The sequence below is a fragment of the Lynx canadensis genome, chromosome B4 (genome assembly GCF_007474595.2).
Source record: "Lynx canadensis isolate LIC74 chromosome B4, mLynCan4.pri.v2, whole genome shotgun sequence".
In the NCBI taxonomy this organism is placed as follows: Eukaryota; Metazoa; Chordata; class Mammalia; order Carnivora; family Felidae; genus Lynx; species Lynx canadensis.
This window is the reverse complement of record NC_044309.1, coordinates 61,009,284-61,022,343: the sequence shown is the minus strand read 5'-3', so window position 1 is coordinate 61,022,343 and position 13,060 is coordinate 61,009,284. Positions and strand designations below refer to the sequence as shown.

The window sequence follows — 13,060 nt, the reverse complement described above, 5'->3', positions numbered from 1 at the left end:
GCCAGTCAGTTAAGCATCTGATTCTTGACTTTGGCTCAGGTCATGAGCACACAGTTCATGAGTTTGAGCCCTACCTCGGGCTCTGTGCTGGTGGTGTGGAGCCTGGTTCAGATTCTCTCCCTCTCTCTCTACCCTTCCCCTGCTCTCTCTCTCAGAATAAATACATAAACTTTTTTTTTAAAAAAGAGAAGAATTAAATTGACTTATACAACAACCAGCAGGGGAATTGGAGAATTGCTTGATGTTGAAACTCACACATTTGGTGGCAGAAATGATATGAGTAAACACAGCTCCTATCATCTCAGCATGCTCTGCGGTAGAAACTGACAGGCTGATTATACAATTTATATGTAAGTGCAAAGAACACAGACTAGCCAGAACAAGTTTGAAATATAAGAACAATATTGGAGGACTTCTGCTATCTGACTTCAAGACTAGTAGTATAGGAGTTATGATATGTAAATGGAACCAATAGAGAGTTAAGTAATAAACACACATATCTTATTAATTTTTAATAAGGTACAAAGAAAATTCATGTGTGAAAGAACAGTCTTTTTTTTTTTTTAATTTGAGAGGGAGAAAAAGAGCAAGTGTGAGGAGGGAAGAGGGGCAGAGGGAGGGGGAGGGAGGGAGGGAGGGAGGAAGGGAGACAGAGAATGAGAGACAGACGGAGAGAGAGAGAGAGAGAGAGAGAGAGAGAGAGAGAGAGAGAGAGAATCTTAAGCAGGCTCAGTGCTCAGTAAGGAGCCTGATGCAGGGCTTGATCACACGACCCTGGGATCACGACCTGAGCCAAAATGAAGTCAGATGCTCAACTGATAGAGTCATGCAGGCACCCCTCAAGGACACAGATAATTTTAAAGTAAATGAATGGAAAATGAAAGACCATATAACTAGTAAGCATAACAGAGTTAAATTAACTATGTTATTATAATACAAAATAGATATTAAGATAAGAAATACAATAGGAGGATTTAACAACTACAAATTCACATGCATTCAACAATAAAGCACCAAAATACAAGACAAAAAAAGACTGACAGAATTGAAAGAAATAGACAAAATCAATTACAATTGGAGAGATCAACACTCTTTTTCTCAGTAACTGAAAGAAGAAAATACAATCACTGCATTTTGAAGAACTGAAAAACATCAACCATATTGACCTAATTTGTCATTTATAGAACATTCTACCCAGCCACAGTAGAATATACATTCTTTTCAAATGTACACAGTATATTCATAAAGATAGAATATATGTTAAGCTACAAAACAGGTCTTAATACACTGAAAATAAATGATTCAATACAGAATATATTCTCAATAAAAAAAAATTTAAATTAGAAATCAATAAAAAAAAGAAAGCTAGAAAAAAATCTCAAAATATGGGAAATGTAAACAACACAACACACTTCTAATGAGCACCGGGTGTTGTATATAAGTGATGAATCACTCAATTCTACAACTGAAACTAATATTACGCAGTATGTTAACTAACTGGAATTTAAATAAAAATGTGAAGCTAACTAACTTACTGTATATCTCATTGGTTAAACAAAAATCTTAAAGAAATTTTTGAACATCTCAAGCAAAATGAAAATGAAAACATGCCATATTACAATATGTGGAATATAGTCAAATTGGCTATTAGCATAAACGTGATAGCTCTAAAATCATGTATTTGTACTTCCATTTTGAGAACTATAAAAAATACAGCAAATCAAACTCAAAGGAATAATAAAGGTCAGACCAACAATGAAATAAAAAAAAAAAAAGAAAGAAAAAAATCAATGGAACCAAAAACTGCTTCTTAAAAAAGATTAACAAAGTACTAAATCTAAACCAATTGATATAAATTCCCACTATGAAGAAGAAAGGACATCACTATAAATCTTACAAAAGAACAATAAAACACCATTGTATTTTTCCGATAAATTTAACAATTTAAGTGCAAAGCAAGGTTCCTTGAAAGACATAAATTACTAAAACTAATAAACAGAAAATTAGTAATTAAAAACTGTCTCAACAAAGAAAATTATATACATATATGGCTTCTCCAGTGGATCCCACCAAACATTTAAAGAAAAATAATACTATTCCTGTTCCAATCCTTTTAGAAAACAGAGAAGGCAGAAATACTTTTTTATGAGGCCAGTTTTACTGACAACAAAACTAGAAATAGGTATTACAAGAAAACAAAAACAAAAACTACAGACCTATATTCATCATGAACACAGACACAAAAATACTCCACAGAATTTTATCCCACTGAATCTTTCAGTATATTAAATAAAAATTTCTCATTAACAATAGGATTTATCCCATGAACATAACCAGTTTGATATATGAAATTCAATAATATAATATATAACATTACATAAAAAAGAAACACATGATTATGTCCATAGATACAGAAAAATAAATGAACAAAAACTAAACACTCATGATTTAAATAAAACTCTTAGAAAAATAGTAATAAAAGATAACTTCCTCAACAAATGGCATCTATGGAAAACCTAGAATTAATATTACACTTAAGGGTTAAAGACTAAATGGTTTCTCCCTAAGAATTAGGAATAAGTCAAGACGCTGTCACCACATATATTAAATGTTATACTGGAGGACCTAGCAGTTAAATATCAAGAAAAAGAAATGAAAGACATACAAATTGCAAACAAAGTATAATCCTAAATAATATGGAATACTGAGTAATTTCCAGATGACATTATAAGGTACAGAGAAAATCCTAGAAAACTGACAAAAAAGTTACAGACTTAAAAGATGAATTTACCAAGATTTCAGGATGAAGAGCAATATACAAAAAACCAATTGTATTAATACACCAGCAAAGAAAATCTGAAAATATAATTTTAAAATTCCATTTATGAGAGTATTCTAAAAATGAAATACTTACAAATAAATTTAACAAAGTATACTGATCCTATATACTGAAAACCACAAAACATTATTGAGAAATTAAATATGATCTAATAAAATGGAGAAAAACACTATGTTCACGGATATTGTAAGATTCAATATTGTTAAAATGGCATTTTTTTTCTAAATTAAGCTATAGATTATGTAATTCTAATCAAAATCACAACAGGCTTTTTTTTTAAATGGAAACTGACAAGCTGAATATAGAATGTATGTAAAAGAAAAAGCTTATTATCGGGGCGCCTGGGTGGCTCAGTCGGTTGAGCGTCCGACTTCAGCTCAGGTCACAATCTCGCGGTCCGTGTGTTCGAGCCCCGCGTCGGGCTCTGGGCTGATGGCTCAGAGCCTGGAGCCTGCTTCGGATTCTGTGTCTCCCTCTCTCTCTCTGCCCCTCCCCCGTTCATGCTCTATCTCTCTCTGTCTCAAAAATAAATAAATGTTAAAGAAAAAATTAAAAAAAAAAAAGAAAATGCTTATTATCTAAACTAGCAAAACAATTTTCAAGAAAATTAAAGTTCTTATACATAAAATTTTAAGACTTACTATAAAGTCATAGTAATAAAGCTGTATGGTATTGGTGTATAGATAGAAAACTAGATCACAGCAGTGCTTTTCATCCAGGGGTGATTTACTATCCCCATTCTCGCAGGGGACATTTAGTAGTATCTGGTGACATTGCTGTTTTTTGTTTGTTTTTAATTTTTATTTATTTATTTTTTTTGAGAGAGAGAAAGAGCACAAGAAGGGGAAAGGGGCAGGGAGAGAGAAAATCTTAAGCAGGCTTCACACTAAGCATGGAGTCCAATGTGGAGCTCGATCCCAAGGCCCAAGGATCATGACCTGAGCCAAAATCAAGACTCGGCGGCTCAACCAACTGTTATTTTATTTTATTTTTTTTAACGTTTATTTATTTTTGAGACACAGAGAGACAGAGCATGAACGGGGGAGGGGCAGAGAGAGAGAGGGAGACACAGAATCCGAAGCAGGCTCCAGGCTCTGAGCCATGAGCCCAGAGCCCGACGCGGGGCTCGAACTCACGGACCACGAGATTGTGACCTGAGTTGAAGTCGGATGCTTAACCGACTGAGCCACCCAGGCTCCTCATCAACCAACTGTTATTAAAGCAAGTAAACTAATCAATAGTAGCAAACACAGATCAGTGTTTGCCTAGGGTTAGGGTTGTTGAGGGTGGATGACTGTAGAAGGGCATGAGATAATGTCTTGGGTTGATGGAAATGTTCTGTATCTTGATTGTGACAGTGGATAAACAGGTGTATACATCTCTCAATAACGAGGGTATTTTCCTACACCTAGAGCATACACAAAAAAGTTGATAGGCTTGGGTGATCCAGCAAAATACAGAATAAACCCATAATCTATTTCTCACAGAATTTACATTCTGGTACGGGATTCAAATGATACTTGTATTTCTTAGGGAAGACACTGGAAGAAAATACATTAAAAAATGTATGTTGGGAGGCCCCTTGGTGGCACAGTAAGTTGAGCACCAGACTATTGATCTAGGCTCAGGTCAGATCGTGAGTTCAAGCCCCGCAGTGAGCTCTGCACTGATGGTGCAGAGCCTCCTTGGGATTCTGTCTCTCCTTCTTTCTGTCCTTCCCCTGCTTGTGTGCACTCCTGTGCTCTCTCTCTCTCTCAAAATAAATAAATAAACTTAAAAAAAAGTGTGTTGGTGGCTACTGGACATTTTTGACAAGGCACTGCAAGTAATAATATAGATAGTTTATTTTGTGTGCTTGGGTAACATTCCATATATAAATCTGTTAATAGCACTTAAGAGATTTTAAATAGTAAATTGTACATATCCTTCACAGAAATTTGGATTTTACAAGTGCTGACAGAAAGGAACTAAGAAAATTTATGAGTGTTACAATTCAAAAGTATAAATAATATTTAAAATTTACATCTATGCACATATACATCCCTCCACCCCCAGTCACACACACACACACACACACACACACACACACACACACACACGCACAGATCAAAATGTTTGCTTACCTAATAAAGGTTAACCTCCACTCATTACTTCCTCCTTCTTGGGTACTCTGGTCTATCCATTTTTTCTTTTTAAATCTTTAGTCTTACTAACTTGGCTCTTGCCCATAAGAGCAAGTTTAAATGAGTTCAACTTCTAGGCCAAAATACAAGGAGGATAAAATTTCCCCTTCATAGCTCCTTTTACCTACAGTGTGCTGTCTTATTTTAATGATCTAATAAGCTTTTCAAAGACTTACCTTCTGTTTATATTTTTTCATCTTCTTTTTTACTCATATGATTATCTACTTCGATCCTCCACCATTCCACTTTAACTATTCTTGTTAATGACACTTTCTTGTTGTCATATCCAGCAGTCATTTGTAAATCCATACCTTACTTACTTATTTTACATCATTTGAAAATGTTAACCACTCACTCTTTTGCAAAATGCTCTCTTCCTGTGACTTGGGTATACTAGGCATTTGGTTTCTTCCTTTTTCTCTTGCCAGTTTACAGTTTCCTTCATGAGCTCTCTTAGTCTATCCATTATTTATTGAGGTCCTTCAGGACCCTAGATGGAATTTATTTTTTCATTCTATATATCCTCTGGTCTCATCCACAGACATACTTTCAATGACCTTCTATATACTTCTGACTTCCAAATTAATTCAAAACCAGATTTCTCATAGTTCTAGACTCTGTATTCAACTCTGTTATGCACTCTGATCTTGTATATTCCACAGGCACTATAAACTCAACATGTCTAAAACACAAAATTTTCAACCCTAACCATGCTCCAGGTCTTAAGTTTCCTATTTCACTGCACTGCCAAAACCAAAAATCTGGTCATCATCCACAAAAATATATTTATGTATATAAATACATATTTATGTATATAAAATGTGTGTGTTGGTGTGTGTGTAAATATATCCTTTATCAATCAACATTTACTTCCTCTTTTTTATTCCCACATATTCTCTGGTTTCTGTTCCCTTAATATGACTCAAAACCATCAAAATCTCTCTTTCCCACGCACCCACCTTACTTTGGGCCACCACCATTCTTACTTGGATAACTGTAATGGCTGTTTAAGAAGCTGTTATGTGCTTCTCATACTGTCTTTCATCAATTCATTTTTATAAACTTTAGCCAGGGTAATTATGACTAAAATGTAAATCCAAACAAATGTCATGTCTCTAGTAATGTCTTAAGGACCCAATTTCCTGTCAGACAAGGTCCTTTATTATCCTTTCTATTGCATAAAATAATCTTTCATTTGGCAGTCTTAAATAGCCTCACCCACCCTTGCCAAGCATTTATATTATAATCTCTCATTTAAAGGATTGTGAATACGTTATTCCATCTACCTCTCTCATGCTAAGTTCTCAGTTCTGACCTCACTTAGACCCATGAACCCTGAGAGAACTCATCATTAGTCCAATAAGTCTTCCCTTACCCTCTATGAAGGAACTACATACCCTTTAATATAACATAATTATTTATTCTATCATAGCTTACCATAGTTTTACAATAATGTCATGTTTCCACCTGCTTAATAAAAGGGCTGTGTCTTGCTCATATTATATTCATATAATCCAGCAGAATGCCAGTCATAAAAAAGGCCCTCATTAAATAAGGAAGAGAGAGAAGGACAAAAAGTTGGTCTAGCATTCAAATACTAGAGGAGGCCCCAAGACAAATGTATAAAAATTTAAAGACCACTTTTTAAAATCAAACACAAGATAAAACATGAACTACAAATAAGTAGCCTTTCTACTACAGACTGGAAATTAGAAAACGTGAGTCATAACCTTGGTTCTGGGAGGAGCCATACAAATGATCTTGACCAAGAATAGCAAAGATGATAATAATTCAGCCAATACCAGCTGAACACCTAGAATGTGCCAAGTTCTATTCTAAGCACTATGCAGGTCTGATGTCATATAATACTCATAGCAATACTATGAGGTAGGAATTACTTGTATATACATTTTACAGGTAAGAAAAATGAGGCACAGAGAGGCTAAGGACATTCCATAGTACACAGTTAAGTGACAAAGTCAAGCAGTCAGATTTCTGAGCATCTGCTTGCAACTACTCTGAATATACTTGCTTTTCCCTTAAATTCTCAATTTGAAAAAAAAAAAACAACAATAAAAAAAGGGAAAGGTATGCATGTGTACACACACACACACACACACACACACACACACAGGCTAAATTAAATTATTCCTAAGGAGCCATCCAGCTATTATTTTTGTTAAATTAAATTTATTAATTTCAAATTTCAATTGGCATCTAATGAAATATGATTAGAAAAACAAGTGTGGGATCACCATTTATATATTTTATGTGATTTGGCCTACTAATCATATCCCCTTTTAGTGTTTGGTTTTTAAATGGCATTTCATCACACTGTATATCATACTCTAAATATCCTGAGGTAGTCTTAGCCTGTTCTTCACCAAATGTTTCCAAATCGTCGATGAACATGGGATATCCTTCCGCTTACTTAGGTTATTTTTAATTTCTTTCAGCCTGTTTTGTAGTTTTCAGCAGACAAGTCTTTCACCTCCTTTACTCTGAGGTATTTTATTCTTTAATGTGCTATTGTAAACTGAATTGCTTTCTTAATTTCTTTTTTGAAATATTCATCAAGAATGTATAGAAATACAACTGATTTTTGTGTGTTAATCTTTTAACTTGCAACTTTTCTGAATTCATTTATTAGCTCTGTTATTGGCTATTTTTGATAAGGCATTGTAAGAAAAAGACAAAGTCAGCAATGAATTCACAAGAAGACAATTCATAAGAATCGAATTACAGGTAACAAAAAAAGTTCAGAAATTTGAGGACTTGCAGGAATAACTATCTTCCCAACGTCAACTTATAAAAGAAACAACTGAGAAAGTCTCTGAGCAACAAAAGGCCAACTACATTCAATCTTACAGCAAGTACTGAATCAAGTATATGTTAGCTACACCCACTATTAAGGATGCAATGGATTAAAATGTCTCCAAGCACAGACCTAATAAGCCTATTACTGTTACTGTCCTCTATATACTTTCATTTGGAACAAATGGTCTGGAGAAAGAGACCCCTGGAATTTCTTAAACCCATGCTTGATAAACAAAGTTATCTTTAATCAGAAAAAGAGAGAGACATAGAAAAATGGGCAACCATAGCGGTAAAATCATATAAACAAATTAAATGTAGGAAGTAATTCTCTAAAATAACTGTGGGTTTACCTTTCACAAATGGAACTGATTGTAATCAAACAGATAAGGAGCCAAAAGAACCATTATTCTGAACTGCCACAATCTGCCATCTAAAGTAACCCATGTCTCCCAATTTTCTACAGTCAAAAAGCAGGCTAAGAAATGGCATACTCACCAATACTCATATTAGATATTGCCAACAAAGATATTGAAGAATTTAAAACCTACAAGACCATGAAGAACAATGGACTAGAAACTCTGTCCCTAAAGCCTAAACAGAATCATGGTCAATCAAAGAGCAATCCTATCCCCATAACACACGTTATTTAATCTGTCCATTGAGATTTTAGAATTGCTACATACTAATGACAGCTGTTCATCTGATTCTTCATCCTTCCTACTGAGAGTGTTTACAGTAAATACCTTTATCTTGCTACTATATACTAAATATGTTGAAGGTAAACAACATGTATTTTAGTTTCTAGTTCTTTAGATCAAAAGGGACTATATATCTGGACCTGATAATGTAGACACTATGGTACATCATTCCCTATGTATCATCCAAAGATCCTGGACTTTTGAGCTTGAGGCCATAGCTTGGAAAGAACTTTCATATTTTCTCCCAAGGAGACAGGGTAAGCAAATTTGCCAGTAAGATGGAAACTGGGAATATTTGGCAACCATAAGAACCAACTGTGGCATAATTAATGCTGTTTAGCAAATATTTCCTGTTCCCTCCCTTTCATATTCATAGTAGGATCTCACTACCTGACCTCATTATGATGAAGTAAAGCACTACTGATATAAATTGAGAGTGGAAGCGTCATTTCCAGTCCAGAATATTTAATTACTGGTAGGATATTTGGGCTTCTATTCATTCTGCAATGTTAAAAGGTATTGTTCCACATAGGAACTACACTAGGGTGAAGACAAGATGGGACTAGGGCCCAAGACATTGTATCTGTATCTGTAGCATGACTAAGATATAAGTCTTTGCTGTCTGAAGCCAGAGAGACAGGGCATAACCTGCCCTGCCCTGGCTAATACATGCTTTATGCTATTTCACAGTTCTGTGACCTTAACTCTTCTCCATAATTTTTCTGTCCATTCACAAAGTCATACACTTCATAGTTCTGGTGACCTAGTATTTCGACACCCAAAAGAGTATAGTTGTTGTATTAAATTTATAAAATCCCCTATGTATTTCTTCTTCCAAGCCATTTATTAAAATGACACTGAAAAACATTTAATAGAATTGACCCTAATCTTGGTAATAGGGTAGCATATTTATGTCTCCATTTAAATTCTACACCTAACTTTGTTTTCCAAATTCTCAGTATGCTTTCTCATGATATAAAAGAGTTCCTTGAAACAAAGCTGGTTTTATTTTCACCTACCAAGTTTTACGTTATTTACAAGTGTTTCTGGGAATTTCTTGAATATATTATTTACACTATAACACCTCCATAAATGCTCAACTGATTGTTCAATGTAATCATGTCTTTATGTCTTCTAAGACATTAAATCAAGAAAAGAAACAAATTTAATGGAAAAATTAAAATAGAAACCAATGTCTATATGCAATGAAAGGTAACTTAAACATAAATAAGTACTTTCAAAAATGCAAATATTATTTATAAATCTCATAGCACTAAAAATTGTTTCACATGCCATAATACATTCACAGTCATCTCTTTGCCTCTGTTATTTGATGAATAATACTATAACTCAGAAATTAACATAAGAATCATTAATTTGGTGGAAAGCCACATATTTTAGGCCTTTAGCTCTATTTTTAGTCTTTCATAAAATTCCCAAACTTTAACATTGAGTTTACATAAGCATAGTTTTTTCCTCCAAAATACACCAAGGAAAGTAAATGGCACGAAACTGAATAAACAGTTATAGAGCTCTCAGGGGAGGAGAGTCAGAAAAGTATAAATATATAATGGATGTGCAATTTTATTACCTGAGTATTTAACAACTCTTCACACTTGTGTGCTTGTTTCTCAATTGCAGAAATGTACTGTTTTTCAATAGCTTCTACTTGTTGCTTAACTGAAGACTGCAGTAGTGCCTAAAAACAAGCAAAAAGTCATTTGGATCTCAGACAAAACTTGGAGTCTACTGTTGGCATGGGAATTTTTTTTGACAGTTGTACATATCTGAAATACAACACTCTTCTGCATTACAAAATACACATTTGTGAATATTGAACACATTCATATATAACCTACTTTAAGCTTTCAGTTTTAAGTTTTCCTATTGCCAACACTACAGTTTTTTGGCTCCGATGTTACTTCCACACACCTTCTCCTTAAAAAAGGCCAAGTCATAGAAGATGATAAAGAGGGTGAGCAGTTCTGTTAAATATAAATTCAGTTCGGTGAAGACCACACAGGATGAGGAGTGTATGAAAGCTGCTGAAAAAAAAAAAAAAAAAAAAAAAGAAAAAAAGAAAAAAAAAAAACAGACATATTTCACTGGCTGACAAAACTCCACATCCTCTCGGCACACTGTAATATCCCATGGGCCAAGCATGATCTTCAAGACCACAAGTCAAGTGAAAGCAGATGGAAACTCTGAGCAATTTCATACATAAAAGAACTGCCCCCCAGGAAGTTCACGCCCCTAATATAAAAAGGTAGAAGTCAAAGTGTGGAAGTCAGAATCTCAAGGCAGTATTCATAAGGAGTAATAAAACTTGGGAGACTGGACAAACTTAAGTGGGTAGTGTAAATGCTGGAACCTCAGTCAGCTAAATATAAAGACGTTAACACTATCTTAAGGGGAGCCAAATCAGCATTTGAAGATGTTCCACCCACTCACTTCCTTATTGGAAATGCTTAATACATTATTATCTTTTTTCTTTCCTTTTTATGAAAGCATTATATGTTATACTTAACATGTTCCCAATATTATATTACATGCTATTTATAAATTCTAAATCATTCTAAAATATGTATTCAACCATATACATAAGAATTCTTTAGCAAATATTCTATTTTTGAAGGTCTCTCTGGATAATAAACTACTCATAATCGAAATAGTAAGTTGAAACAGACACATGTCTTATAGAAAACAGACCTTTGGCACATTCACCAAGAAAAGAAAAATAAGCCAAATCTCTTCAATAATCTCTGTTTTGAAAATAGATTTACTTGGTTGGAAACAACATGCATTAAGGAGCTAAATAAATAAATATGCATGTATTTTTAAAAACTTACACAAAAATATTTTTTAAACCTCAGGATAAGTCTCAAATTTTCAGATAATTAACTTTCTTTTGCAAATGTTAAACTGTCTGATGATGCTACCACTCCTATAATTCAATAGTTGTCACTCTGAAGCTGCATAATTACTAGCAAATTAGTAAAGGAAAATAAAGCTCTGACTGAGGTTTAACCAAAATTTAAAGAAGTGCTTTACCGAACTGCTTTAGCCCTTCATTTATTCATTATACATCCTCTAAAGATTTCATAATGATTAATTTATATAAGGCCACAAAATTTAACCACTTAAACTGTGATTCGATAATGTAAACTTATAATTTACCTTTGGTAAAATATAATATAGCGTTGGACTTCAGGAAATTTAAAGAACAGTATAGTCATAAACAATTCTCTTGAGTATATTCATGACATCTTTCATAGAAAGAAAAATGCCATTCTTTTCTGGGAATGTGGATATGACAGACTGTTTTGCTTAATAGAAAAAACTGTTTTCACTTTCTTATTTGCCATGGTTTCAAATAATCTCACAGTTTAACCAGTTTTAGCAGATTTCATAGATTATATAGATCTTTAGTAGATTCCTCCTTTGGAGGAACAGGTAAGTTAGTGAAACAAAACATTTTCTCACCATTATTAAGAAACACAATTAAACAGTATTTTTTTTCTAGTAATCTATTTGTATACCATATGCTCATTTTCATCCAAACTTCAAGGAGGCAAGTACTTACTATAGGACAATGAGTCAAATAAGAGCCAAAGCTATGGTTATGGAACATGGCGAAAAGCTATGCAGAAGTAACCAGCCTTTTATATAGTTCAAACCTCTCATCTTAGCCCCATTCAGTTACTTAAATCCACCCATCTGCAGAAGGGACATGAAGGAAGATACCAGGAATACAAGGATTTAAAAAAAAGTCTCTCCTCACTGAGTGCAGTCTATTGTTGAAGAGAAACATTCTCTAGATAACCACACACCACAGGAATATGCAAGGTATGTATTAAAGAAAAGATGCCCGAAGCCTGCCTGTAAGGTTCACTGTTATATGCAAAGAATATTAAATAGATAAGAATAGTTGGAGTTAAGAGTGGAGGCAGGAAGGTAGCAAACTAAGCAGGTGCCAGATATAAGAAAACCTTGTATGTAATAACAAGAGAGTTTTAAAATTTGGTCTAATACTACTCAACACTGTATTATCGGTGCCACAGTCCAAACAAAACAGGTAATTTCCAAAAACTTGGCTTACAACTACAATATTAATCATTATGGACACGCTGAAAATACAAACTGACACTAGCCACCTGCTTTTACAGTGTGATCCATCATTATATAACTGGATAGTTATGTTCCAATGTAATATACGATAGTAATTGCCTTTATTATTTTGTGTAAGTATAAAAATGAACATTAATCTTAACATTTCCCTGCAATGCATTTTTTTCCTCCGTAGTTTTGTCTATAAATATCAAAGATACAAGGAACAACATTATAAAGAGGTGTCTGAAAGAATTATTTCCTTTATAAGCTATTTTAAACTACTCTCAACAAAGATACAGCATGAAGACTCATGGTATGTAGAGGAGAAAAACAAAGATGTATCCACATATTCTGTAATGAAAAAAATGTTATTAAAGGCAGGGCAAGTTTTATTAGTTTTCAACATATTTAGG

The 13,060-nt window shown here is 33.8% G+C and overlaps 1 protein-coding gene across 5 annotated transcripts in view; it reads right to left on the bottom strand.

Moving 5' to 3' along the window:
* Positions 1-13,060, bottom strand: part of CCDC91 (coiled-coil domain containing 91) — a 355,118-nt gene that overhangs the window by 132,532 nt on the left and 209,526 nt on the right. For 3 of the 5 annotated variants that reach the window (XM_030322072.2, XM_030322071.1, XM_030322073.1), the window contains one exon: positions 10,129-10,236. The exons of the other annotated variants lie outside the window; for them this stretch is intronic. In XM_030322072.2, coding sequence (XP_030177932.1) covers positions 10,129-10,236 — 108 coding nt within the window. The remainder of the gene's footprint in view (positions 1-10,128; positions 10,237-13,060) is intronic. 5 annotated transcript variants of the gene reach the window in all.